At 41.6% G+C, this 27,560-nt stretch overlaps 1 protein-coding gene across 3 annotated transcripts in view; it reads right to left on the bottom strand.

The window, feature by feature from the left end:
- Nucleotides 1–3,942: 3,942 nt before the first annotated feature.
- The window catches only part of MED12L (mediator complex subunit 12 like), a 300,171-nt gene continuing 276,553 nt past the window's right edge, over nt 3,943–27,560 (bottom strand). For all 3 annotated transcript variants that reach the window (XM_019532585.1, XM_019532586.1, XM_019532587.1), the window contains exons 41-44: nt 22,965–23,121; nt 21,817–21,888; nt 8,325–8,406; nt 3,943–4,673 (exon numbers count right to left, since the gene is read on the bottom strand). In XM_019532585.1, the coding sequence (XP_019388130.1) occupies nt 4,621–4,673; nt 8,325–8,406; nt 21,817–21,888; nt 22,965–23,121 (364 nt within the window). In that variant the 3' untranslated portion in view covers nt 3,943–4,620. The remainder of the gene's footprint in view (nt 4,674–8,324; nt 8,407–21,816; nt 21,889–22,964; nt 23,122–27,560) is intronic.

Genomic DNA, 27,560 nt, shown 5'->3' with positions numbered 1-27,560 from the left:
CAGCTGGAGTACTGTGTCCAGTTCTGGGCACCCCACTTCAGGAGAGATGTGGGCAACATTGAGAGGGTCCAGAGGAGGGCCACCCGCATGATCTGGGGACAACAGGGCAGACCCTACAATGAAAGACTGCAGGACTTGAACCTGTTCAGCCTTCACAAGAGAAGGCTGAGGGGGGACCTGGTGATTGTCTATAAATTAACTAGGGGGACCAGAAGGGTTTGGGAGAGACCTTGTTTCCCCTAACATAACAAGGAATAACGGCCACAAGTTGTTGGAGAGTAGGTTTAGCTTAGACATCTGTAAGAACTACTTCACAGTTAGGATCTGGAACAAACTTCCAAGGGAAGTAGTGCTGGCTCCTACCCTGGGGGTCTTTAAGAAGAGGCTTGATGCCTACCTGGCTGGAGTCATCTAAGCCCAGTTTTTCTCCTGCTCAGGCGGGGGGTCAGACTTGAAGATCTGCAAGGTCCCTTCCGACCCTGCTTCTATGATTCCATGATTCTATGAAAATATGGAACATTTTTGGGTCTGGTTTGTATAGCGTGTGGCATGTGTCCCAGACCCAAGATTGTCAGGGGCCCAATGCTAACAGGCAGCTGGTTCTCACTTGTGGGATCAGGCTGAGGAGAGTCCCGATTCATCCCTGGCAGTCAAGTCATTGGAATCTGAGGAATTTTATGTCCCTTACTAAATACTGTGCATCCTGTTATGCATGTCAGCAGTGTTTGAGATGGGGTATAAAATGGGGTATAACATTTCTCAGATCCCAATCTCACCAATGTTTTAACTTGTGCTAAGGACCAGAGAGTTCCCAAATTTTCAGGCCAGGTATACCTCAACTAAATTTCAATCAACTGAGGAAGAACCTTAAAAGCGGGCCACAAGCTAAATTTAAGTTGATTCTTTTGTAGTAAATTGATGACTTCCTAAAGTTAGCCACTTGTTACATTCTTCTCTAGAACTGATGGTGCATTAGAGGCAAATTGGCTAGATAACATTTTGCTGGTTATTCTTGGTAATACTGTTGCCAACCTAATCAAGACCCAGTAAAGGGGTAAAATTTTATAAAATTAACAAGTAATTCCATTACCCATAATTTAAAGGGAAGTAATCTGGACTTTCAGAAAACAATAGTTTATCTTTTAATTTAAAAGCAAATTAACTTAACCCACTTACGTGGTAGTAAGTCTTTTTGTCCATTGTACCATTGGATAGTTACTCTAGTATATGATTTGCCTAACACACATTTGCTCTGAGGTTTAAAGAAATCATGGGCTGTCTGAGCTTTCTAGCCAGCACCAAAACCTTGGGACCTAAGGGCTGCTATGTATTGTTTTTGAGAGCTTCTGTTTCTGTTAGATCTTTTTACTGAATAAACTGGACTCTCACAAAGCCAAAACTATGTGGAGTTTCACATGACACAGGTAGCTTAGAATAATTTTTTACTGACTAAGACTTCTAAGACTACTGAAAGTTGATCGTACTAGGGTTTCTTGTTTCTTTAATCCAATTTTAAATCCACCTTGCTCAGGGAAAAAAAAAAGATTAGAAACTCATCTTGCTTCTAACCTTTTCAGTATTATTAACTTGTGAACTCATACTTATTCTACAAAAGAGACATGAAGCTCAGAGTCTGTCCTCAGTTACAATCAAGTAACCATGCTGCAAATCAGTAATGTTAGATGGGTAAATGAGGACAAAAACTGATCTGTGACAGAATATGTAGTACTGTACTGATAAATTTCTAGCAAAATGAAGTAATTTGGAAAGACAATGATATCAATTTGCATCAGGCTTCTTTGAGACAATACCTGATCTACAAAAAAGGGAAAAAATAAATTTACAAGTAAATATCAACTTTGTGAACAAACACAGTACATGTTAACTTTGTGGACTCAGTGACCGTTATTTTTTGACAAAATTCTGTTCCAGTGCGAAGACGGTCAAGACAAGAAATCCTTAGCTAAATATTTTCACAATGTACAAAGAAATCTACAAGAATTTTATTAAAGTAAATATGCTGACATCTGCTAGAAGTTACTTCCATTAGTGAGACTTTGCAACATGGAATTCACACAAATACAAATGATAAACTTTCAATTTTTTTACAAAGTTTACTACTTATCAGACTTATTTGGCTGTACTGTGTCTCAGTTAATTGAAGCTTGTTAGTGGAGACTCTGCAGGATGTCTCTTGATATTATATTGTAAACTATTCAAATGGCAAATGAAAAAATGAGTTAGTACAAAACATAAAAATATAAATGTATTTTTAAATGGCCTGAATATTTCACAATCAAAATGTGCATACCTAGTTCTAAACAAAGTCTCATGGAATAACTTGAATCACATAAAGCAATAGTAAACTTATTCTGATTATTTAACACTAATATGAAAAAAATGTACCACATATCTGAACAGGTTAAAATAGTAACTATTTCAATTTTTTTTTGTGATTTTGTACCAAATCTGTAAATACAGTCTGCATTTCACAACCAAGACTCATTCAGCACTAAGGATCAACTAGAAAATTTTAAATACTTACCATACAAAATAAATAGTAGAGACATTCTGACAGGATTAACTTGTTTCTTTTGAATTTACACAAACAAGTACCAACTTATATTGCAAAAACTGCTAAAGTAATTTTGGTGGTTCTTCCAGCATCTCACAAAACTCCAGAGAGCGGAAGCTGGAAAGAGGTTTCTCCTGACCTTACAAACAAGACCCAGAGATTCAATTCCTATTGAGGTTAACTGAAAGACTCATGTTGGATATTAATGGGACTTGAAACAGGGCCAAAACAAGTTAGAGCTAAATCTCTTGTGGCTGTTCAGCAGGGCTGTGTGAACCTTTGGGTGCTGATTCAATTTGGAGGAGATTCAGCAGCCAAATCTCCAAATCTGAACTGAATCAGGAGACCAATAAAAAGGTCCAAATCAATTTGAAGTTCTCCAAATCAATTCAGAAAAGATTTGGGCAGTCCCCACTCGCCACTGCAGGGAGTTGGAGCCGGTAAGTGGGGGGGGCCTGGAGGAGGGGAAAGGGGACCATGGGGGGGACCACACCAGGCCCCATCCCCTGCCTGATCCCCCAGCCCTCCTGAGTGCCCCCCAACCCCTGCCCACTATCTCAGTCCCCCATGGCTGCCCCACCTAGCCTCAGCTCCCAACTCTTTAAAGAAAAAAAAAAAAAAAAAGCCCTGCATTCACTGGCTGATGCAATGGCTGTCAGGGTTTCTGGGGGCTTGTGGCAGAGCCCCCCCACACAGCGCAGGGCAGAAGGGGGCAGCAGGGATCACCCCCACCCTGCCACCTGGCGGGAACTGGTGAGTGCAGGGCTTTTTTTTTTGCTTTTTTTTTTAAGAGCTGGGGCCTGGTGAGGCAGACATGGGGGGGCTGGGAGAGTGGGTGGGAGATAGGGGCTCATAACAGCCCCCCAAACAGAACAGGGCAGTGGGGGGCAGCAGGAGTCACCCTCCCCCCCCCCCACCTGGCAACAGCTGGTGACTGGTTGACTAGTGTTTTCTTTTTCTTTTTTTTTTATTAAAGAGCTGGGAGGCTGGGGCTGGCCGGGACAGCCATTGACAGGGCTGGGAGAGTTGGCGGGGGATGGGGTCTGTTTGATTCAGAGATTTGGCTGAATTGATTTGGGACACTGATTTGAATCACCAAGCTGAACCACTGTCCCCCAAATCAGCTGAATCCAAAGCAAATACTAGCCACTTCGCACAGGTCTACTGTGTTCAGGTCTTTGTTACTTTCAGAGGTCACTGAGAGTTGCATTTAAAAATTATTATATATATTTGGGCGGGGGGGCTGGACTCAATGATCTTCCGAGGTCCCTTCCAGCCCTAATGTCTATGAAATCTATGTCTATGAAATCTATATAGATATATTTATATAGCACATATTTAAAAAAGAAAAAAGTATGAAGCACTGCTACTTCTAGTAGGTTTATTAATGATACATTGTGGCTTTTATATAAACCTTAAGAAGTTCTAATACAAGCAAGAAACCCACTTCAGCACCTTCTTACCACAATGAAAGCAAGAGAAAAATGGTACTTTTAACCAAAGGACTTTATATAAAGTGCTTATGAAAATTACAAAGAGTCAAAATTAACATAATTTAAATCAATACTTGTCCTACTGTCAGAGAACTAAGAGGTGAACATTTTAATAAACAAATTAACCTTCATGCCAGAATCAGAAGTGCCTTTCAATTCAGTAGTTTGGTCCAGTACAGTTCTTTTAAAAAAAAATTTAAAAAAAGACAAAACAAAACAAAAAATGTTTCCTCATCAATAAATAAAATTCAGCATTCTTTATCCTCTTTAAAAGTAACAGTACCCTAAAAAAGCATCAAATTCATATAATTTGCAACAACAATGTTCCTTAAATAGGCCCACAAATCCATACATTTAAATCTAGTTAAATGCAAAAGAAAAACCTTTCACTTTCGTTACTTATTCACATCAATTGCAGCACAAAAAATGTCTTGAAAAATAAAGAAAAAAAATTAAAACTTGCTTTCTAGCAATAACTAGTGCATTGAATTTTGATTTGTTTCTATTCTTCAGTGCAAACATAACACTACATCTTGCTCCTGTCTTCCAGATTCAGAAATGTGAAGGATGCCCATATTGATTCACTCCTTGTTGTGGCTGGTTACCTAATTGACAAAAATAAAGGGAAATGCATGTGTTCAATGTCTAGTTTATACAAAAATCTGCAGAAACATCTTTCAGATTAGAACCGTGATGAGCCAATTTAAGACTCAGAGCAATTCATTCACCAAAATGTGAGGGGTAGTAAGACACTGGTTACCCAGAGAGGCAGTGGAAGCTCCATCCTTGGAGGTTTTCAAGACCTGGCTAGACAAAGCTTTGGCTGGGATGATCCTGGTTTGAGCAGGGGGTTGGACTAGATGACCTCCTGAGATCCCTTCCAACCCTAATTTTCTATGTTTTTGTGACTGTTCTGTGTGACCAAGCACAAATTACAAATTGGATTCTGCCCACCTACTTGTCAAAACTCCCTTTGACTTCCTAGGGAGGTTTTGCCTATACCAGGATTGCAGGAATGGGCATTTCAAGAAACCTTTTGAAGAATAAATGCTTTTTGTAATCACATGAGATTTCTAAAATAACAATCAAATGAAAGAACAACCATTTTGTAATACTTCTCTTCCGAGATCAGCTTCCTTTAAATACTGGGCCTCATTTATTCTGCAGAAAGTATTCCTTTGCCAAAAAAAATCTCCCTTGTGCACCTCTTCGATCTATGAGCATGTCCTCTAACTCTCAACAGAAAAACTGGAGAAAATTTTTTTTAACGAGAATTGTACAGAGGTTTCAACCTTTTTTGCTGTGAAGACAAATTGAGTACTGCATTTCTAGTTGAAGAGAAGCCTTACAAATGTAAATCAATGAACACAGACTTCCTGTGTGTGCAGACAGCTTAAAACAATATTGACTTGAAGAGTGTGAACTGCTTCCATTTGTTATTAAACTGATGCATTTGCAGTCCAGGTCCAATGCTGACAGTGGTAATTCTGGCCTTGTTCTCTATGGATTCAATCCTAGAAACATTTAGAGACATGCAGAACTTTACCACAAAGCATTTACCTCATGGATTTCAGGCACAGTCCTCATGGTAGTAAAGTTAAGCACATATGTTGCTGCCTGTTTCATTTATGGAGAACCCTTCATTGAAGTCAGGAGGTCTTCTGGATTGCATTGCAAGACTGTACACAGATGCCCAGTCTAGCCATTTAAAAACTAGCTCAGGCTCTTGAAGCTATTTACCCATGGCAACACCGGGCTCCTTGCAGCCCAGTTTACCCTGGTAATTAGGATATTATCCTCAATCTGAGCCTTATGACTAAGATTTGAAGGCAAAGCAATTGCTGTTAACAAACAAGTGATGAGAGTCCAACACCTAATTATGTATAGCTCTAGGAGATTATATTAACTTCTGTCTTTTTCTTCCCCTCACCCTTCCAAGGGTCAAGTAGTTTAGAGAAAAAAATTCCAGCACTCAGCAGGTAGGAGCTCCTGCCAACCACAGCAAGTCTGTAGAACTGAATATGAAGGAACTCTGAAATAGGAGTATATTCCATAACCCAAATCAGGCCACTCCAAGCAACATTACTTTTTCACATACATTTGAACTGGCAGCATGCTGACACTTGCAATTTGTTAGGGAACTATCCAAATGTGTTTCTTAACTAATAATGAAAGAAAAACATTTCTTGTTAGGGACCCAATTGCAAGCCCTTCTGGCAGCCTGGTTTCAAGCCTGAGTATGCTGAAGTTCCACGAGGATTAGGCTGGCAGTCACATTCATATCAGAATTTCTATGGAAAAGCTTGCCAACAAATGAAAATTTGTTCATGGTGTGAGGTGTCAGCTAAGCACAGCTTTTGAAGCTGAAGACAGTGCCAGACTTAATTCTTTCACCACTTTATGAATCCATAAAATTATTAGCCAGGCAAATTCAAAACACTGACCTCCATGAATGTGGGTCTTAATCCTAAAATATGCCAAACACCTTTTATTCCTGAAATTCAGTAACTTAATGCATGACTACACGGTACAATGACATTCCACATAAAGACACTGAAAGCTTGAAATAAGTCTGCTTGAGTATCCGAAGGAATCAAGCTGCATTGAGGGAAGTAAATTAGCCCAAGTAGTGCCACACTAGCATAGATACGCTGTTTCCAGTATTTGAGCTGGCTCATTTGAAAGCTAGCCCAGATACCTTTACAAAGGGTGTGCGCTGCAGTGTAGACATACCCTTAGTTATGCATCTGTTTCAAATAGAGATTCTATCCTCAGTCTCTATGACAGGCTCGTCCTGTTGAAGTAAGATTTAAGGATTCTTAGATATAGAATACAGCCAATTTACTGGCCTTGAACAGCAGTGAAAATTAGAATGCTCTATTCTTATTACAGTATCATGCAGATCTTGATGGTTTGCCTCCAGGTTCACTTTTTAACTTGTGTCAATAATCTGCCTAAAACTATCTTGTAAATTAATTTATGCTGACAATATCTGCTGAAGACTCTATCTTTGGGCCTTCTTGGATCTTGAAGATCCTATGAGTTCTGTTTGGTAATTACATTCAACTGTTTCTATAACTGGTGCTTGCAGGTAAATGCTTCAAAATTAGTTTGTGTCTTTTCCATTTTCATAATGACTCTAGAACTTGGAAAGTGAATGTCACCCTCGGGCTGACTGCCGACACATAGCCTACATCTGATCCCTTTCTGTGTTGCTTTTGATAGATCTTTGAATTACTGTGACTGCAGTAAAATTTGCTACAAAATAAAAAGCCAGTAATGATCCACTTGGTCCAGCTGACAGATCTACCTGAGGTCTGAACAGTCCTCCTTTTTAATAACTGCACTTACTCTCTACTGCTTGGGAGAATTATTGTGCTCTAGTCTGAGGCTGATTGTTCCACTCTAGCTTGGACAATGGGTAGCTCCATACAATCATTAACTTCATGTTAAGGATTCCAGAGGCCACAACTCTGCCTTGGCTGACAGTACTGAGTAACATCACTCTGCCACCATTTCCACAGAACACATTTATGTCAAAAATGGTAGCTAAAAATCAAAAGCTCACCTGGCCAACTGCTTCTCTCTTTTCCAACTCACTCAAATCCTGATATCACCTATGCTATGTTTACTGCATAATAGCTTCTTGGTGGCACTCACTGGTAGAAGGGGTTCTATTGTCAGTGATTAGCCATTGTTAACCATTAACTGTGACAGGGAAAGGTAAACAGGAGGAGCGTTCCCACTATTGGAAAACAAAAGCTATTCAGAAGTTTTGAAAGCTTTGTTTTTCTTTTTCTGATTTTTCACCCCAAAACTAGCTTTCATGTGTATGCATTCAGATTAATTTGAAACAGTCCAACAATTAAATGTTTAAAATAAGAGCAAGGAACATTTTGGGGAAATCTTGGGGTTGGTGGCCGGGGGAGGGGCGGGGAATCAAACAGTTGTAACCCTGACATGCTCCTGCCAAATCAGGCATGGGGATAATGGAGTAAACTGAAGTTGGGAAACAATGAGGCTCTGGTCCTAGTGTGATTCAGTTTTGACCTTGGCACTCATGCAGAGACTGAATACATTCAATGTGGGGAGGGTAACTTACTGTCACAGTTACTGTGTCAATTCAGGTCACAAGTAAAGTCAACTTCAGTAGGATGTATTACTTCAGATTTCACTCTTCACGCTTTTAAATATGCAAAAGAAACTGTAAAAAAAAAAAAAAGAGAAGCCCCTCACATATGCAGAGGTATACTTACTAGAGAGCTGTTTCTGGAGTTGTCTGACTAAAGCAGCTGTCTGCTGTTGCTGCTGAGTCTGCTGCAAGCCTTGCCTTGGAAACTGCAACAGTAACACCAAAATAATGAGATGCACATACAGCCCTTGAGGCATCAAAGTCTTATCAAAGGATGCTAAGACAGCCAGAAAGCACTGGGTCACTCCTACAGGGCTGAGGAAGCCCTGGTGGAGGGCAGCAGGTTGGGGAGCCCGAGTCTGCAGTAAGGAACCCATGCCCATCCCTGTCCCTGCATACAGATGGGGGGCATGGGTCCCCCCATTCCCCTGGGAGCATGCGCCACCTCCCGCCCCACCAGACAAGCTGCCTCTGGAGCCTCCAAGGTGTTTTAGTTCAAAGCGCACCACTGCCATTTTCTCAGTGCTGACTCACATTTCACTGCTTATACAACTGCGTGCGGCGTAGTGCCGGGCACTTTCCAAAGTGCCTGGCACTGCAACATATACATGTATAAAAATGCCCTATAGGAACTTGCAGTCATAGAGGCTCTAATTGCCTAGAGAAAGTAATAATTTTGGATCATTTGTTTATGTATTTTTCTTGCACATTTTGGAGGTGAAAATGAAGTTGCTTTATCCCGGTCTAAGGAGAAACAGAAACCTAATTGTAATGATAATGAAACCTTCTGAGCTCCTAAAAACTGCATATAAAACGGGTGAAAACAAATAAATGGAGAGGAAGATTTCTGGAGATCTGTGAGCCAAAACATGACAAGTTTTGGTGATGAATGTCAGAAATGTCTAGAAGAAAGAAGATTAAAGTTCATGTCATGTTTTTCTCTCTCACTGGAACCTTCTAAATTTCACACTAGTATAAGATATCACATATGTCCAGCCAGACACAGGAGGTAAATTCATTCTGCCATAAACAGACCATCTATCTTTTCCACCTTTGCTGGGGCTGGCATTCATCCTGAAACATACTTGAAAGTGTTTTTTACCAACTGCCTTGTTCAAAGGTGCTATGTTCATAAGCCAACAAGTTTGTTATCAATTGTCAATAACAACTGTGTTTTCATCAGAAGTATTGATTAAACACATCATCAGTTAACAGGGGTGGAGAGGGAGAATAGCATTCTTTCCTGTATATCCCCACTTTAAATAAAAGGAAGCATAATGCACAAATACCCAATTCTTTGCCACTGAGCTGCTGCACGTATTTTAAAAGGCTATATATTATGCCCCTAGTTGTCTTTGGCTTTTATGGAAATTGAGGATGTTCAACACCGGGCAGAACCATTTTAAAAAGCTGGTCTTCATCTCACTCCAGTCCCATCTCACTAATGTCATTGATAATGAAGTGCAAACCCTTTCAAGCATATGGAATCTGACCAGTGTAAAACTAGTGGGATGCCAGAAAGAAAGGGGAAAACGCACAACAAATCCAATATTAGACCACTAAATCCTGCTTTGGCATCCAACTTAAGAGAAGTAGCTCTATATTATATTGGTGTTGCAACAGAATTTGGCCTTACATTTGCTTTTCCAACAGCAAGCATTGTTTCCCTAGCAATTCTAACTAGGCAGTTTGGTTTTCAACTGAAAAAAAAAGTGCAGGATCCACATCACTATTTTGCATGCCTCTGGCTGCATTTCTAAAGGAAGCTGTTCTCCATTAACAGCCCTTTGCTGCAAGTCACCAATCAATAAGTTATAAATACATGTTTGAATCAAGCAACCAAAGTGACAAGTAAAGCAGGTACCCCATATCAAAGTTATTCTTTTACGCAAGCAAAAGCAACTTGACATGGTAAATAATACAATGGAAGATGCTGAGTAAAAATAAACTGTGTATGTGAACTTTGTCAGCACTTACCTTCAATTTTAAACATTCATTTTTGGCATTAAGAAGTTAGTTAGACTGGTTTCTACCTCATGCTAACCTCTTTTTAAAAGTGATCCTTTCCTTTCAATTTCCCAAAGATCTGGTCCAAAGAGATCGCCCAAGGAAATCTTGAATATAATTGTATTATTAGACCCTCAGCTGGGGGGGAAAAAAAAGCTTGTATATTCACTGAAAAGAGTTATCTCTCTCAATTATGTCATTATGGAATTAACTCAAAGTTTCATTGCAAAATGCATCTCCTCAGCCATAAGGGGAAGCAAAACAAGAAAACTGGCAGAACAAAAGTCAACTGGAATTTTTAAATCAGATTTAAATGTGGCTGTCATCACTGCAGGATGGTGGGGGGCAGGGAAGAGGAAGCAATACAATACAGTGTGCTTTGGCTACCTGAGAAATTCCACTGACATACATCAGTATAACTGTTGCCAGAATTTGGCTGCCCCCCTTTCACAGCTCAGCCTTACAAGCCACTGAGCACTTTGGGCCCATGCTTGAAATGTGCACAGTCAGGATATGGTGAAATACAGTGCAGAGTTCAGGTCTGAATGTATAGCATCTTTCTGAATTGAGCCCTGTAAGTTCTAAGGAGACCAGAACAAGAGCTAAAACAGCTCTTAAAATGCATGTGTATTTCAAGAGGTAAGTTCTCTAGTAAGATACAGTACGGCATAGGATTCCATCATGCTGTCTTTTTCCTGCACCTAGAAGCCTCCTTAGTGTTTAATTGACTCCTCATTATTATTTTCATAACTGCACTACACAATCAAATTATTTTTCCACTAATTTATCGTATTAGCCATCATTGTTAATGTTAAATACATAACAAAGTACATTACACAGTTCATCTGGAAGAATTTCTAATGCCCACCCAGCCTGTCCCTCCTCAATTTACATTTTCAATGACTTCCTGTCTTGTATGCAGACCAGCCCAACCTCTGGCTTCTTTACTTTTCATTCCATCCAGGAAGAGCACGCACCAACTGCTGTAACTTCCTTAGCCTGATCAAGGGTTTTTGAACCCGAAAGCTTGCTTAAAAATTGTTCTCCAACTATTTAGTTGGTCTAATAAAAGATATCAGATTCACCCAAAGAACCTTGTCTGCCTAATGCTGAAACAATTCATTTGTTCTTTTAATATATCAAATTCAAAGTAACAACGTATATCCTTTCACTGGTTTTATTTTATAACATTGGTTAGTCTAATTTTAGAAGTCCAAAGCAAAGGGTCTTCAAAAACTTCCCAGGTTCTAAGACATTTTCCTGTCAAAGATTTTGTCCAACAGCACAAACAGCATAAACAAGAGGCAGACAATACGGTCTGAACATACCACAGATCAGGTGATAGTTCAATCTTGACACAGTAAAAATACTTTTGGTATAAATACTAGGCAAAAGTAGTATTCTATCAGGACTGAGATCCTCATCCTTCCCCTGTAATTTTTACAGGCAAATAAAAAACAAAAGAAACTGTTAAAAGTTTCACCTTCCTACCACCAGACACAAAGGCCAACAGATAATGCTTATGCTTAGATCAAATTAAAGCACAAGAAATCCTTTATGATGACTTGAGTTTCTAAAAATTACTCTGACCTTTCTGTAAAAGCTTCAAAGATTTTTTTTTTTTTTTTGCTTTCTGATCTAAATTTAATTCAGGAACCTCTTGGGCTGAAAGGAGACAAAAAGACATTTTTCTCTTCCTCCTCAAAAGCATTTTTCAGCCACTCTGGAGACCCTTTTTGGAGTCACTGTTTTCTGCTCTTACCTCCCAACCATCTAAAAGACCATAGCTCACAGTTCCAAGAGGTGCCATTCTGGCAATCTTTGGTTTCTCTTCCAAGCCCACCAAAATACTTGTGACCTACCACCAAAGTTCTGCCCAGAATCTTGAACATGACAACCACGCCCCAAGAAAGCAGTTAGCCACGTTAGTCTGAAGTCAGGTAGAAGGCAAAGCAGGATAACACCTTTATCTCTCAGAGGTGCCACCAAGAGGAGGAAAAACTACTCCCACTCAGCATAATTCATGGCAGAAGAGGAAAGGATATTGTTAACATTACAAAAATGTAGCAATACTTCTTACAAGACTTACTGTCAGCATTTTCATCACTCTTGTTTCCTTATCCAAGCTCATTACTTCTTCTTTTTTGATTATATTTGCTAAAACTATGCGTGCTTGTCTAGTTCAATATCCTTATAGACTCATACTACATGCAGACAGATACAGGTATAGATATAGATATTAGGGCTGTGCGAAATGGCAGCATTTCATTTTGATGTTTCAACAGAACAGCATTCAGTTTTTTTAAGTTTTGTTTCGATTTGAAACAGCTGTTCTGTTCCATTGAAACAGGGTCAAAAAAATGAAACTGTTTTGACACTTCGCCCATTGGATATAATGGGGAAGGTCAAAACGGACTATAACTTTGTCATTTCTGGCCTGATTTGGATGAAACTTGAAGGACTGGTAGCCCCTTATGAGGGCATGAAGTCTGCCAGGTTTCAAGGAGATAGGTGAATGAGGGTTCAGGGAAATTGCACCCCAAAGTCTTGAAAGCAAAACTCATGTCACATGTATGCGTTAAGCCACAGTGGGGTCAAAACTGCAGGCATGCTAAGATTCAAGGAGATGGGTGCAGGAGTTTGGGGGAAACTGTACCTCAAGCTGCAGACAAGCAAAGCTCGTGACATGGATGACACTGTGTGTGTAAAGGCGCAGCAGGGTGAAAAGCACAGGCCTGCCAGCCCTTGCCAAGGCCACAAAGCCTGCCAACTGTCAAGGAGATTGGTGCAGGAGGAGTCTGGGGCCCTGCATCCCTAGCTGCTGACAGGCAAAACTCATGCCATGGGTGCTTGTGGGACCATGTCCGTCTTGGGGCATGGGGAGGGTGGGGAAACTACTGCAGGCCTGGCTGCTAGGCCCTGCTGCGGCCACAAAGCCTGCCAGCTGTCAAGGAGATAGGTGCAGGGGGGTTCTGGGGCTCTGCACCCCTAGCTGCTGAGAGGTAAAACTCATGACATGCCTCTCATCAGGCAGCAGAACTGAAGATCCCCCACCACTTGCCACCACAGACCTGGGGGTAATAATTGACCACAGTATGAACATGAGCCAGCAGTGTGATGCTGTAGCCAGTAGGGCCAACAACACCTTGGCATGCATCAACTGATGGATCTCCAACAAAACCATTGCAAAGAGTGATTCTCTCGCTCTACTTGGCACTGGTGAGACTGCAGCTGTAGTACTGGGCTCTGCACTTTAACAAGGATGTAGTAAAGCTCAAGAGAGTCCAGAGAAGGACTACACATATGATCAGAGACTTGCATGGCAAGCCATATGAGGGACCTGGGACTCTTCAGCCTGAAAAAGAGAAGGCTCAGAGGGGACTTAGTAGCAGCTTACCACTACATCAAAAGTGTACACCTAGGGCTCGGAGAACAACTGTTTAACAGGGCACCCTTGGAAAAAACTCGGACTAATGGTCCAAACTCCTGGAAGATCATTTCACGCTCAACTTTAAGAAAAACTACTTCACAACTAGGGTGTGCAGACTGTGGAATAAGCTCCCTCCAGAGGTACTGCGATCACCTACCCTGGAAATCTTCAAGAGGAGACTGGACAGTCACCTTGCTGCACCTGACCCCCAGTTATCTTTCCTGCTTGGTACAGGGGGATGGACCCGATGATGTTCCAAGGTCCCTTCCGGCCTTACAATCTATGAATCTATGAGTGGCTGGAGCCTAAGTCTTAGGTGATATAGCTTTGAAACAGTTCTTCCAGGCCCCAGAACCCCCCGGCACCCACCTCAACAGCTGGCAGGCTTTGTAGCCGCAGCTGGGCCTAGCAGCCAGGCCCGCAGTAGTTTCCCCACCCTCCCCGTGCCTCAAGACAGACACAGTTGCACAAGCACCCATGCCACAAGTTTTGCCTGTCAGCAGCTAGAGATGCAGGGTCCCAGAACCCAGAAGGCCCTGCACCTCTCTCCTTGAAAGCTGGCAGGCTTCGTGGCCACAGCAGGGGCTAGCAGGCCTACAGCTTTCACCCTGCTGCGCCTTAACATACAGTGTCACCCATGTCATGAGTTTTGCTTGTCTGCAGCTTGAGGTGCAGTTTCCTCCAAACCCCTGCACCTATCTTCTTGAAACTTGGCAGGTTTTGTAGCCTCAGCAGGGGCTAGCATCTCTGCAGTTTTGACCCCACTGTGGCTTAACACATACATGTGACACAAATCAGCAGGTCCAGATGCTCTCTGCACTGAGGGGGACACATGGAAGCCAGCAGACCCTGCTGTGCCTACAGGTCTCTGCCCTAGCATCACAGCCTTCACAAGCCATGCCTGCTACCTCGAGGTGTGTAGAAAAAACATTTAAAGCTGTTTCTATGGCCAAATTGCTGATTCTCTGAATCAGCATCGAACTTCAGACTCAGCTGAATCGAGTCAGGGACAAGGATCCAAAGCAACTAATCAAATCAAATCACTGTCCCCAATTCGGGCTGAATCCAAATCGAATAGGGCCCATTTCGCACACTCCTACTAGCTAATGCCAAGAGGTGTCTTTCTCTTTAATTTTACTGGGGCAGGCAGACAGAACAGTGACTGCTTTTTGGACCTAATCAACAGGTCAGCTGGTAAACTGTTTAAGAAGTCTGAAGCAATGAAGAGAGGGCACAGTTTTGCTAACTGGGTGATAAAGACTTATCACTATCACCTCCAGCTGGCTTGCTTGTTTGTCAGTTTGCCCCAGGCAGTATGACAAAGCAGGAAGGGAGATTTAAAAGCTCCTTATCATCAACAGATGCATACACTGCACCCACACCCACACCCCCCGCCCCGGCCTCAGAGTGCTAGCCTGGGGCTGGGGGCTGGCAACACTCCTGCCCCTTGAGCAGCCAGTGGGGAAAAGCCTGGGACTGTGCAGGCAAACCTTCCTAATGAGAGAGTCCTGCTGGGGCCTGGCTATGCCCTGCTCAGCTCAGCTCCCTCCAGAAGGGAAGAAAGGCCTGCTTCTAGCCTAAGCCACTGCAGGCATGTGCCTGAATTTCCTCTGTGCAAAGAGAATGTCTATCAGGTTTCAAACCAGTTCAGCCTAGCTAGGTTAGACTAACCTGCAACACCTGAATCAATTCAGGCTCAAGCTTTATGAATGTCTGCCTCTAGCCTCTATGACATTTCCTACCCCTGATAGAGATATCAGGGGTAGGCAATGTTTTTTGGCCGGAGTGCTGAGAAAACCACAATTTCTACCTTGGAAGGTGCCAGAGTGCTAACATGCTGGAGCCAGAGCTGCTGTTTGCAGCCTCCTGGCTGCAGCCAGCCCACAGAGCCCACTCTGCTTGTAGCAGGACTTGCAGCCTCCCAGCCACCTGCTAGTAGCAGCCTGGGCTCCATGGCTGGCAACAGCTACTTAAAGTCCAGGCTGGCAGCGGTGGCCTTGTGTGCCATGCTCAGCATGCGTGACAGGGGTTGCTGACCCCTGCTCTATATGCTACATACAGTCATTTCCTTCCCTAGCCACTTCACTGCTTCTGCAGATAATGCATCTGCTTGCACAGTGCAGAAAATGCCATGATTTAGGGCTGCTTCCTGAAAGGCTTTTTTTTTCTTTTAAAAACCAAGAGTCTTCTGTTTATAGTTCCACATAAGCAAACACCCTAGGTAACAACCCTTAGCAAATAATACAGAGGGTCAAAAGCATTGACCATAGAATGGTTTCTCACAATAGAAAATCAGCTTATATAAAGCACTGTCCTATGTTAGTTATGGGCAAAAGAGAACACATATGCACAATATCTAGTTAAGTACTGTGTAAGCCTGCAGGTTTCATATTTAAGGTATTCAGAATATAATGCTATAGTAATTACAAATATGAATGACTGAATGCTCTTTATATCTGTTTACAGAAATAGATTTAATTCATTCTCATCTTTGACACGTATGCATGCACACACAACCTTTCAGCTTCTTCTACTTGCATGAGGACATAACCAGATTTTTAAACTGACAAATAGCCCTGCAAATAGTTTTTGTTTTCTCTAGAGCCCTTCAAAGTTTCCTTGATCTCCATACATGGACCACTACCATGCTTATGGCATTAGTGTACATTTGTGTTTTCTTTGCCAGCACATGCAGCATATGCTGGCAGTATGTGCACACTTGAGAGTAGTCCAGAGGAACGTGAAAATAAACAATTAACATCATCTAGACTAAGTAAACATTATGATCTGGATTGGAACCCAGACCACTAAATTCCCGTACAGGCCTTCTGTGGTCAAAGGAGTTTCAATAAAACCCCTCCCCGCAAAAAATTCTCTTTACAGCAATTCCAGAAGGATTTCATAGGAGATTTTTGGATGAAGATTTTATTACTTGGAAAATCTAATGAGTTTATCCTAGTGAATGAAATGAGAAAAACTTGAGGTGCTCCCGTTTCCTTGCAGTACTTAGCATTTGACCTTCTAAAGGCTAGTTTTTCCAGACTGCAAGCCAAATTAGTACTTAAGATTATCTAAAACATGACACTAATCAATTATATTAATTATGCACATAGGACCCAATTCTCTCATGTAGCCAAGCTGTACCCAATGTTGAAGGGACAGGGTAAAGTCCTTCATATTTATGCTCACCCCATCTTGGGGCTTTTCAGTTGTATTTTCTTATGCCTGTGTGAGGGGCTTTAAGATTGGTAGGGAGGCAAGTAGGTACATTTCAAAGTCCCACTTCCCTAGTGGAATACTCAGGTCTCTGCTTAGGCCAGTTAGGTGTCAGCTAGGAATTAAAGCAATGCAAAACTGACTTACTGGCCAGGTACAGATATTACATTTTTACTGATAAAAGTGATCGGATGCCAGTTTATACCCATAATAGAAGAGATGTTCAGTCACAAATTGGTTTAAAAATGGTGAAACCAGGTTCTAAAATTTGCCCTTCTCCCCCACCACCAAAGGGCAAACGCATGTTCTGTTTACCACCAACCTAAACTACACCACTTACAGAAAACCACGCAACTTGGACAGATTCCAGGGTTTCTGAATGTCTGTACCTAGCTATTGCTGTTTTAGGACGTAGATTACAACTGGTCCCATAAGCAGAACTAGGATTTTGAAAAAAGGGGTGCAGATGGTAAGGTACATCATCACATATAACAACATATTTTTCTCCATGTAAACAGAAACTAGAAGCTTTACTAATATGCCAAGGGTCTATATTATTCAGTTTAAGATCAAATGAAGAGCAAATATATATTTATTGAAATGTGCACTAATTTTCTAAATTGTATATAAAATTTAAAAACAGAAACTAGACAAAAATAGTGCAAAAGTATTGTTTTATTAGTCCTATTAGTCATTAGACGTAAAAGTACATCTTTTATTCAGATTTGTAAAACAAAATTTAACCTTCTCTAATGTCTTGACATATTTTACTGTCAGTCAGTTTACACCTGATTTAACATTACCACACCTGAGCCAAGGTTTTTAGCTAGAGCTAAAAACAATCTGCAGGGCTGCGAAATAGAAGGGAATGGCTAACAAACACCAGAATTGAAGAAGAAAGGATATTTTGAATAGTGAAACAAGACAACCATTAAAAATGAGAAAAGGACTGTTAACACCTGTAGCGTAAAGAGAGATTAGCAAGGATCAGGTAGATTATAAAGAGCTACTCAGTAAAGTGACTCCCCACGGCTGCCAGAATAGAAATGTTGCTGCTGCTGCGACCAGACAGTGGTTTTAAAGTTTGGTTACAGCAGGGGAGGCAAAATCTGGCCCACCAGGCCATTCTATCCAGCCCGCGGAGCCCTTAAAAAAAATTTAGTAAATTAATATTAATTTGCCCTGGCTCCCCGCGCCAAAGCAGGCTGGAGACAGGGGCAGCAGAACCCAGACAGAGCCCTCAGCAGGCCTGAGCAGCCCAGCCCCACCCACCCCCAGCCAGTTCCCTGCTTTCCTGCCCCTGCCCTGCACCAGCACCACTTGACTGTGGCTCTGGCTGCATCCCCAGACCGCAGAGCTGGTAGGGGTGTGTACGTGTGCATGGGCATGCCTGCAGACACAGGGGCAGGGCGTGTGCATCTGCAGGGACAGGGCACCGTGTGTGGGGGTGTGCATGCAGGCACAGGGGCTGAGCGTGTGCGTCTGCAGGGACAGGGCAGCATGTGGGGGGGGGGGTGTGCATGCAGGCACAGGAGCAGAGGGAGCATGTGTGTGTTTGTGTGTGTGCACGCACATGCGCGCTCATGCACAGGAGCAGAGTGTGTGTGACAGCTTGCCAAAACATGGTAAGCGGCCCTCCACCGGAAATAATTTCCCACCCCTAGGTTAGAGGAAAAATCAAAGGAAGGTACAATTATACCACTCCAGCCCCACTCACCTCCCCCCCCGTCCACTAAGCCTACAGGACTGTGAGAAGAGAAAAGGACTTCCCCACTTGGCACTGCTGTGTAGGGACTAATAACAGTGTACGTAATTATGGGAACTACTTCAGACAGCATCTCTCATCCAAGGAGAAAGGTAGGTCAGAATGAGGGGACTGTCCAGGGAGAACATAAAAAACTGCAAACCAGTTAGTGGAGCTGACCTGGAGCAAGAAGCCTATAAAATGCACCCTTCCAAAGAATACAGTAGGTGGCCTTTCTATCTGAACTATCAGAGACACTGTGCCTGAAAACTTTGACGCTTTGGGAACTAGCCTTCGCTCGTTTTTAGTTAAAAACAAGGGCATTTCTCTGGGGAGGTGCACAGCCAGAGACACTGAAGAGAATAGTAGGCTAAAGCTTTCCCAGGAAATGGGGATGCTTTCTCTGGCATGAAACCTCTATCTTATCTTTTCCCTATTAAGGTTCCTGGATTCTTGTGGAGAGGCAACAAAGGGATTTGCTTCCCTGCTCATTCCTATGGCTAAACCTAAGGTTATTTTGAGACCTGGGATCATGGAGGAATCCATCCTGCTACTGTTTCCCATACAAAGGCTCCTCAAACAAGGTAACACAACAGGAATATCGCAAGTGAAAAAGCAGCAGCTAAGGCAGAGACTCCTGCCCTGAATTTTCCAGGCTCTCTCTGAACCCAGAACTATGCAGGGCCCACTCAGGTCCAGGTAGAGCCTCCACCTCCCCCCAGGACCCTGGAGGGGAAACTGAAGGAAGCAGCCAGCCAGAGACTCCAGGCAGAAGGAACAGAAGCAGCCAATGCAGGGCCCTCCAGATGTTTGCAGAACTTTTAGCAGTTTGGACTGGACTTGCTCTGCTCTGCATTACTTTGCTGTTTGCTCATACTTTCCCCCCTGCCTCCTGGTCTCTTCACCTGAGCTTCAATCCACACTGCCAGTCTCCCTCTCCACCCACATCACCTGCTTCCTCGCTCTTCCCATTTAGCTGATCCCTTCCTACACAAACCCACCCATCTCCAAAAACCCTGGAACTAACAGGATGCTGCTCCCTGTTATTATATTGTTCCCTTTCCTTTTTTTTGTGAATCTTGCCAACTTGACCCTGCATCATCTCTTTTGTCCAGTTAGAGCATAAGCTTTTCAAGTAAAGTATTGTAGTACATGGTTTTGTAGTGGCCAGCACATTGGGGCCCCATTTTTGTTTGACCCTTCAGTATTGCCCGAATAAACAGGATTTCTATTTATAATCAGCAGAAAAGAGAGAATGAAAGAAGGGAAAGGAGAGAAATCCTAGCCTGTGGCCTACCCTGTGGAAAGATCTGCAACTTTTGCAGACAGGTCTGTGGCTCACCTGTTACATTTAATGCTGCTACAGGTCTTTTTGCCAGGTATGGAGGTTAAGACACAGTTGTCCTTAACTATGAGCTGTGATAGGGATCCTCAAATTGAGGGACTGCTGCTGCCAATAACTTAATAAGAACACTTCAGTCAAGTACAGCACGGAGAAACTTCAACATGACAAAATTCAAACTGCAAATTCAAGTGGCACAGTGGCAATGGGTCACCTCCTGCTGGTGACTTGCCACCTAGTTCACCTAGTAGAAATGATCAGCTACTACACCCTACACCAGGACTGTCACAGGAGATGATGGGAAGGATGGAGGGAAAAAGTTCATACATGATAAATAGCTAAAACTTATATTCATTTGGTCAATTCTAGTAATTGAATCTGTTCCTGAAACTCAGTAACATTCTTGTCAGGCCTCAAATTATAGCTTATAACTATGTCAGACCAACATAAGCAATGTGGCTGAAGGAAGGGCCACTACAGCTGGAGAGCACTGAAACAGTTGAACAACATATTTTATTGCCATTTTAATTATTTTAGCCGTTTGCCAAATGTTAGTGGTACAACACAAAATCAACTTACATGGGATGCTATTGTTTTTATCTGTACTAATCACAAGTGTTATGCATTAAATGGCACATTACCATTCTTGATTGTGATTACTGGACTTTTCACTGTTTAAACTATCCACCAGAGGGAGCACATATAATCATATAAAGAGAATACAAGTGTATTAAAACTGGTAAAGAAAAATATTAAGTATCTTAAAATTAAAATGTACTCTTATGTCCATATCAAGACATTCACAGTCAGCCTCAAACATGTTAACCAAGTTTCACCTGAAGTATTACAATAAAATGCACATATAAGGTTATAGGTATTTGTTATGCCACTACAAATTTTCAAAAAATGTAGTTTTGTATAGCTAATGCAAATACTTTTCTATTAATTCCATTAACACCATTAATTTAATTAATAGCATGGTAAAAAACAAACTTTTGTTTTTGCATGTCCAGACTATATGGCAGACATTCAGTCCTGCACTAGTACAAGGTTAAATTCATGCATCTTCCCCTTTGAAGGGTAGTAAACTATAGGTTTATACTCTTGGAATGAAAAGATTCCCATATTTCCAAAGTGTACGCAGCACTTGTTTCTATACAATAGAGTTTAAAGTACAGATATTAAAATCAATATAAATAAAACTGGAGAGGTTTTAAAAATTATATTCACTTTTCTTCTCCCTCCAAGGTCTATACAGTGGCCCTTCAGTACCCTTAGTTTACATATGGTGGGAAGCAAATAAAATGTGAGAGTTAACAGAGAACTGTTAATACTTTTAAGAAATTCTCAAACATTTATTTAAAAAAGTTTACGTCAATTATGTGGCATATGCAGTCTAAGACAATGTGATGAGAGTTTATCGTGAACAGCATGGTTTTAACTGCTTGAAGGTAACATGATAACATCAAACTGAGGCTGATCATTGCCTTACATATGTATCCCACTGCTAAATGCAGCAGTCATGAAAGGACAAGATTGTTAATTAGCAGATGTAGGTCCCTCAAACAATTTTCACATTGTTAAGTAAAAAGTAGAAAAACATTTTAAAAGTAAAAAAAATTGAGGAACTTGCTTAGTTCCAGGCATTCTTCGGTACATGGACATCATAAAACTCCATACATCAAGATTCTTAGAAAAGCCTGTGGTTGGAACTACAGTTACTACATGTCAAGTAGTGGCATGCAATGGCAGAGTGGCCTACACAAGCTTATACCATACTTCTTACTTTCCCTGGATATGTGTTCTGCTTTGCTCCCAGAAGTAATAAGATCTACCCCACCCACACAAAAATACTTGGGTTGAGAATGTCTGCTTACCAAAGGTTGCTGTGGTGGCATTGCTTGGAGACCAAGGGCCTGCTGCTGACCCTGCTGTTGCTGCTGCTGTAACTGAAAGAAACATGGTAACAAACAATAAGGTGTGTACAGGTTAATTATATGATACAAGTGATTAGAAGCAACAGCAAGAGCAGCCACTTATTCCTTTAAGGATTTATAGCACCATATTGCTGTTCTAGAGTGATGTCAAGGAATCTGACTTTTCACTACTACATTTCTAAGCTCTGATTTGTCTGAACTGATTGATGAAGCTGGGTTCCTCACTGCTCTGTTTAGGAGATGGACCCTACACATTTGCAAAATGCACTATTGAACCAGCCATACCCTTGAAAATGAAAGAATATTCACTGAAGAAATAATACAAAAAAGGGTGGGGGTGGATTTAAAAGCCTATGTGTGTGGTATATATTCAAGTGTCACCTCAAGGTCTAAGTAAAATTTATTCAGTAATTCTGTTTAAGCTCAACTACTGCACTGGAATGAAAACATAAAATAACTAAATAGCTGTACCAGGTCAACAAGTAATAAAAGGATTTCTACCATTTGTTGCTTTTCGTTCCTATATGTATATATTTGTTAAAGCAGTTTAAGTACTTAAAGTACTAATTGGGGATAGATCAAACCAAAGTTTATAAAATGTTACAGGCGTACAGTGAATCCATCATGTCTTAGTTGTAGCATATATACAATTTTCATAATTAATGCTTTAATAACCTAAAACTATACATTATATTGTATTATTATAAGGATTTTCCCCAGTTCAATATCTGTTGGGCAATGATGCTTTCTGTGTGGAAAAATGTCAACTTTTGATTTCACCTTTTCCAAAGACATGATACAACCTTGAAAAATAAAGTCATTCAATATTAGGTTCATGCCAAAATGCCCTTTCGAACGCTACATTCTAGCTTAAAGAATGATGAATGATTACACTTTAAGATGTATAAATTATACAAGTTGAGATTTATAATGTCCTGGCTACATGGTTCTTCACCTCGTACCGTTATTTACATCCAAGCAGGTGAGTATGGGGTACTACCACTTGAAGAGATAGCACTTTATACTTACTTTGCCAAAATTCAAATGCTCCCCAAATACATTTTTATTAACACAACCAAGTCTCCCACCTGAAGGAGTCGCTGTTGTCGAATCTGCTGCTGTCTCTGTCTCATCTGTTCCTGAGGCAGCTGTACCGAGTTAAGGTTAGGGTGGGGAGCTGTGGATGGTACATTTTCAAGTGCCCCTCCAACTAAGGAACTCTGTTGCAAAGGCTGATGAGTCAGTCTGAATAGGAAAAATATAGTTCAGGGAATTAAATATAATTTACACAGAAATCTGATGACAGTTTATGCATACTTGACCCTCTGGGTTAAAGTTCTTCTACTGGAAATGCAATTTAGTCTTACAAGAAGAATGTGTTTCCAGCTGTGAATGTCTAGAAAAATAGTATCTAATGGGAATATGTAGAGAGCTATTAACTAATAACTGAATAATAAGGTTGAAATTAAAAATCATAGGCCAGGTACAGCCATTACTTATAAAGCGGTATAAGTGATCAAAAACTGGTCTAAACCTGTAACAGAATAGAAGTTCAGCGCACAGCCTGGTTTAAAAATGGCAGTACCTGGTCTAAGAAAGATCTGGATCAATGTAGTATCAGACTTAAGCAATTTAGGTTAGACCAGTCTATCAAACTTCTGTATCAGATCCCCTCCTGCCTCAAGTTAGGTTGCTGTTTGCCGGCATCTCAGGCTGCTTTGCAGGCCCCTGCTAACCCCCCTCACAGGGTGGCATGCTGGAACTTGGCCCACTCTGTCCCTAGCTCCACCTCTTGCCTCTAGCCGACTGTCAGCAACAGTCAAGGAGGCAAGGGCAGAGGGAAGGAAGGTCACAGGCAGGAGCATTCCCCACCCCACTCTGTTATGCAGGGAAAGATGCAGCTTCAGCCAGTCAGGGGGCAGGAGGGAATGCTGTGTCTGGGGAGGGCAGGGCCAGATCCATGAAGCAAAGGCCTCAATCCCCACCGCTGCTTTGGCTGCTGCACAACTGGAAGGGGCCTGCTCTGCTCCCCCTGTTGCACACTTGCCCCAGCTGACAGCCTACCACTGGCAGGAGGTGGGGCTGGGGCAAGGGGATGCACTGCTTAAATGGGGGTCGCCAGCTGCTGGCTGTGCTTGGCATTCTCCAGCAATCTGCAGGGAGGCACATGGGAGCACTTCCACCTTGCTGGCCCCAGCCAGTGCAGGCAGCCTGCATGTCCCTCCCTCCCCTCCGCTGAAGGGCGAACTCATGTCCTGTTCACTCACAAACTAACATAATCCACTTAGAGAAACCCACCTAAGTTCAAATCTGCCTGGGGTTTTTTGAATGTCTGTACCTAGCCATACCCTACATGTAGAAAAGATATCCAAGTGCCACCTTGACCTCCCTTAGATAAAATGTTTCTACACTGCATGTAACATTTAAAATATGAAGAAGGCACCCTACATAAGCTTTAAGTTTTGCTCCCACACAAAACCTCAAATGGACTTGAGTTTGAGCATGCAAATCAGTATTTTGGAATAAAGAAAAGTACAGAGTACTGTAACAATTCCCAAGCAAGCAACAGAAACTTGAGTTAGCCATAAACTGCTCTCTAGACTAAAATCCATGGAAGCTATCTGAGATGAGAACAAACTGTTTACAGTATAAATATATCCAGCGTTAAACGTAAATCAAAAAGAAGCCCAGACCTGCTAGGGTATGAAAATGAACTGTCAGAGGATCCAAACAACATTAACTCATCCTTCTACTGACCCTATGAAACAGCAGTACAAATACACAATAGTGATTGTAGTCCCAAATTAGATCTTCTGAACATTCATTTTTTTGTCATATGAAACTATGAAACCGTGCTCAAAATGTTAGCCATTTGGGCACATTTTGAATATGGTCCTCATAGAGCTATAGATCTAAAAGACAGATTAGAACCTAGCTGACACAGATAGAGGAATATGTGCAGTAGACACCAGAATTCATGAGTGATTCCCAAATGGCTCAATCAAAACTACTCTCAAAATTGTACAACCAAACTCTGCATGGGACATGTTCTTAAGATGTGCATGTGCTAGGCTTCCTCAGGGTGACTGGTGCTTTTTTACATGTTGTTAAAATAAAATTGTAACCAATGCGTTCCTAGAGCAGTGTCACTCAGTAATGGGAAGTAGGTGAGGCAAGGATGTGCCAGTATTGGTCTAAACACAGAACAAACACCCAAATTTAGGCGCCCTTAGATAATAACAACAACAACAACAAAAAAACAGTAGCTAATTATTATGAGAGACCATTCCTGTCCATAATGGGACTGTTAGTTTAGAAACATAACTGTAATTTGGTCAATTTTTAAAGTTTGATTAATGTTTGTATAATCATCAGAAGATGAAAATTCTCTCTGCTTCATCAGAAGAAAAAGTTGGACCCATCTTTCATGTGTCACAAATAAAAAATGTTGGACCTTAAACCTTAAGGGTGAACAACAATTATTCTATAATGTATGGGCTAGGATCATACTTTTTAGCTATATGCTGAGGACATTCAAGTGGGAACTGGGAAGTACGGCAAATTACAAACAGAGCAGCATAAGAGCACCTCTACCACTATTCATGCAGCATCTAGTTCAATGAGGCCCAGTCCTGTTTAGGACAGCTTGGCATGACTGCATGATTGTTTATATATAATTGTTTTTGGTGTAATAACTTTGTGGCTGGCTTCTATTGCGTCTTACAATGAACATGTGTCAGGTTGGACCATACTGAGGTTTCCCCCAGTGCGGTCCCTGCTGGCCAATGATTACCTGATGGGGACTGCACTGTGGTCATGATCCTAGGTGTGCCCCCTATCGCCCTACTGGCAAGTAGGTCAGTGGCCCAAGTGAGTAACCTTAGCAATATTTTTCAATTGTGAGCCAAATACAAAGGTTTATTCTTACAGTTTGATACTATCGTCAGATGCACTAATTGGCATACAACATACAAAGTTAAAATTAGGTACTGTATTACAGACATATGTCTCTAATTCCTTTGTTCAGATTAGTCATTTTGACTGCTTGATTACTTACGTAACTTATAAATGCAACCAAGTTGCATCACACTAACCGAGAAATATAACATCTGTGGTATAAAGACAGCCAAACAACTGTTCTACCCTCAGAACCCCCCCAGTCATAGCAGCCTCAGAGATACTTTCAAGAAAGCATAGGAACAACAGCTTTTAAAACATCTTCATAAACAGCAGGCTTCTAAATCATGTACATTCCATTCCAATTAGGAGTAGATGAAATTTATGGAATATGGGATTCTGAAAATCTTCTCTCTCTCTTTCCTTTTTATTTTCAAAGCTTTGAGTTTGTGAAGTGCTTTTTTTTTGGCCTGCGTATTAACCTAATTTTGGATGTACTGTTCAATTAAAAATGCATATTTCTAGATAAAGGGTACACAGTGCTATGTATTAGGAACATAATTCATTATTAAAAATAAGGCTGGCAAGTGACTGACTGGTATTATACTGTGCCAGTGGGATTTTCCAAAGTACTCAGTAGTATGTTAACACTGTTTCTCCTGATACAAATGGGAAAACTCCCAATAGTTTCAGTTAAGAACAGAGCTGAGTCAATATAATCTTTTATTTTCACAATAATTTCCTGCTTTTCTCTTTGCTTTATTTTTTTCTGATGGCCTCTCCTAACATATGGACAAAAGCACATTTGAGGCACTTTAGAAAGGGGAGGAGGAGCTGCCTCTCAGGAGCATGAATCACCATCTCACTGTGACATTAGTATGATTCTATAGCAGTACAAATGAGCTAAATCATCTTAATGTGACTTCAAATGAAACAGGGTTAAAGTTGGAGAAGTTTTGTTACATTTAATCTGCATTCTAAGAGCTTATATTAGGATCCTTTGAAATTGATGGAAGTTTTACATCTGTCTACACTCTTAGGCCAGTGGTTCTCAGTTTCTTAGGTTCAGGGCACCCCATCCACAACTTTTTTAATATAGTACCTCCCTAGTTAAGAAACACTGTTATGTTGCCTCAGCTTACCTTGGTGGTTCTCCACCAGGTGCAGCCACCACCACAGTCAGGTGGAACTGCCCCCAGCACCTCATGCATAACCAGATAAAGCAGGCAGGAGCTTCCACCTTTGCTCCAGCCTTTTCCAGACCAGTCCTACCACATTCCTCCCAGAAGCAGAGGTACGCTACATGCCCTGCATGCCTCTCTTTCCAGGAGGAGCACAGGGGGCCCAGCTGGGAAGAGCTGCAAGCAGGACTGAGTGCTCCCGACAGCTTATGTGGCTATGAACCAGACACTTAGGGCAGTTCCACCCAACCACTAAGGCAATAGTGCCTGTGATACAGCACCCCTGAAAAGATCTTTTGGCACCTTGGTTAAGAACCACTGTCTTAGGCAGATGTGTAAGCCACCACAACACACCTTAATTGAACGTTCAAACAAATACTAATCTGGTGGAATCAAAATTAAACAACATATTTTTTCCAATCACTAGTTAAACTATCAAACAGACCTGTATTTTCTAGATCTTCTGGCATTTAGTTCCCTATGGAAACCTGGAGTACTTGTGCATGAAAACTAGTTTATGGCATGAGATATTACATTAGCAAATCCCCTATGTATTATTATTTATTTTGGGGTAGCAGCCAAAAGGAATGTATAAACAGAAGGGAC

The sequence above is a fragment of the Crocodylus porosus genome, unplaced genomic scaffold, assembly GCF_001723895.1.
Source record: "Crocodylus porosus isolate Cpor-Errol unplaced genomic scaffold, CroPor_comp1, whole genome shotgun sequence".
Lineage (NCBI taxonomy): Eukaryota > Metazoa > Chordata > Crocodylia > Crocodylidae > Crocodylus > Crocodylus porosus.
Note: the sequence above shows the minus strand (reverse complement) of the source record. Positions and strands in the feature narration are given on the sequence as shown.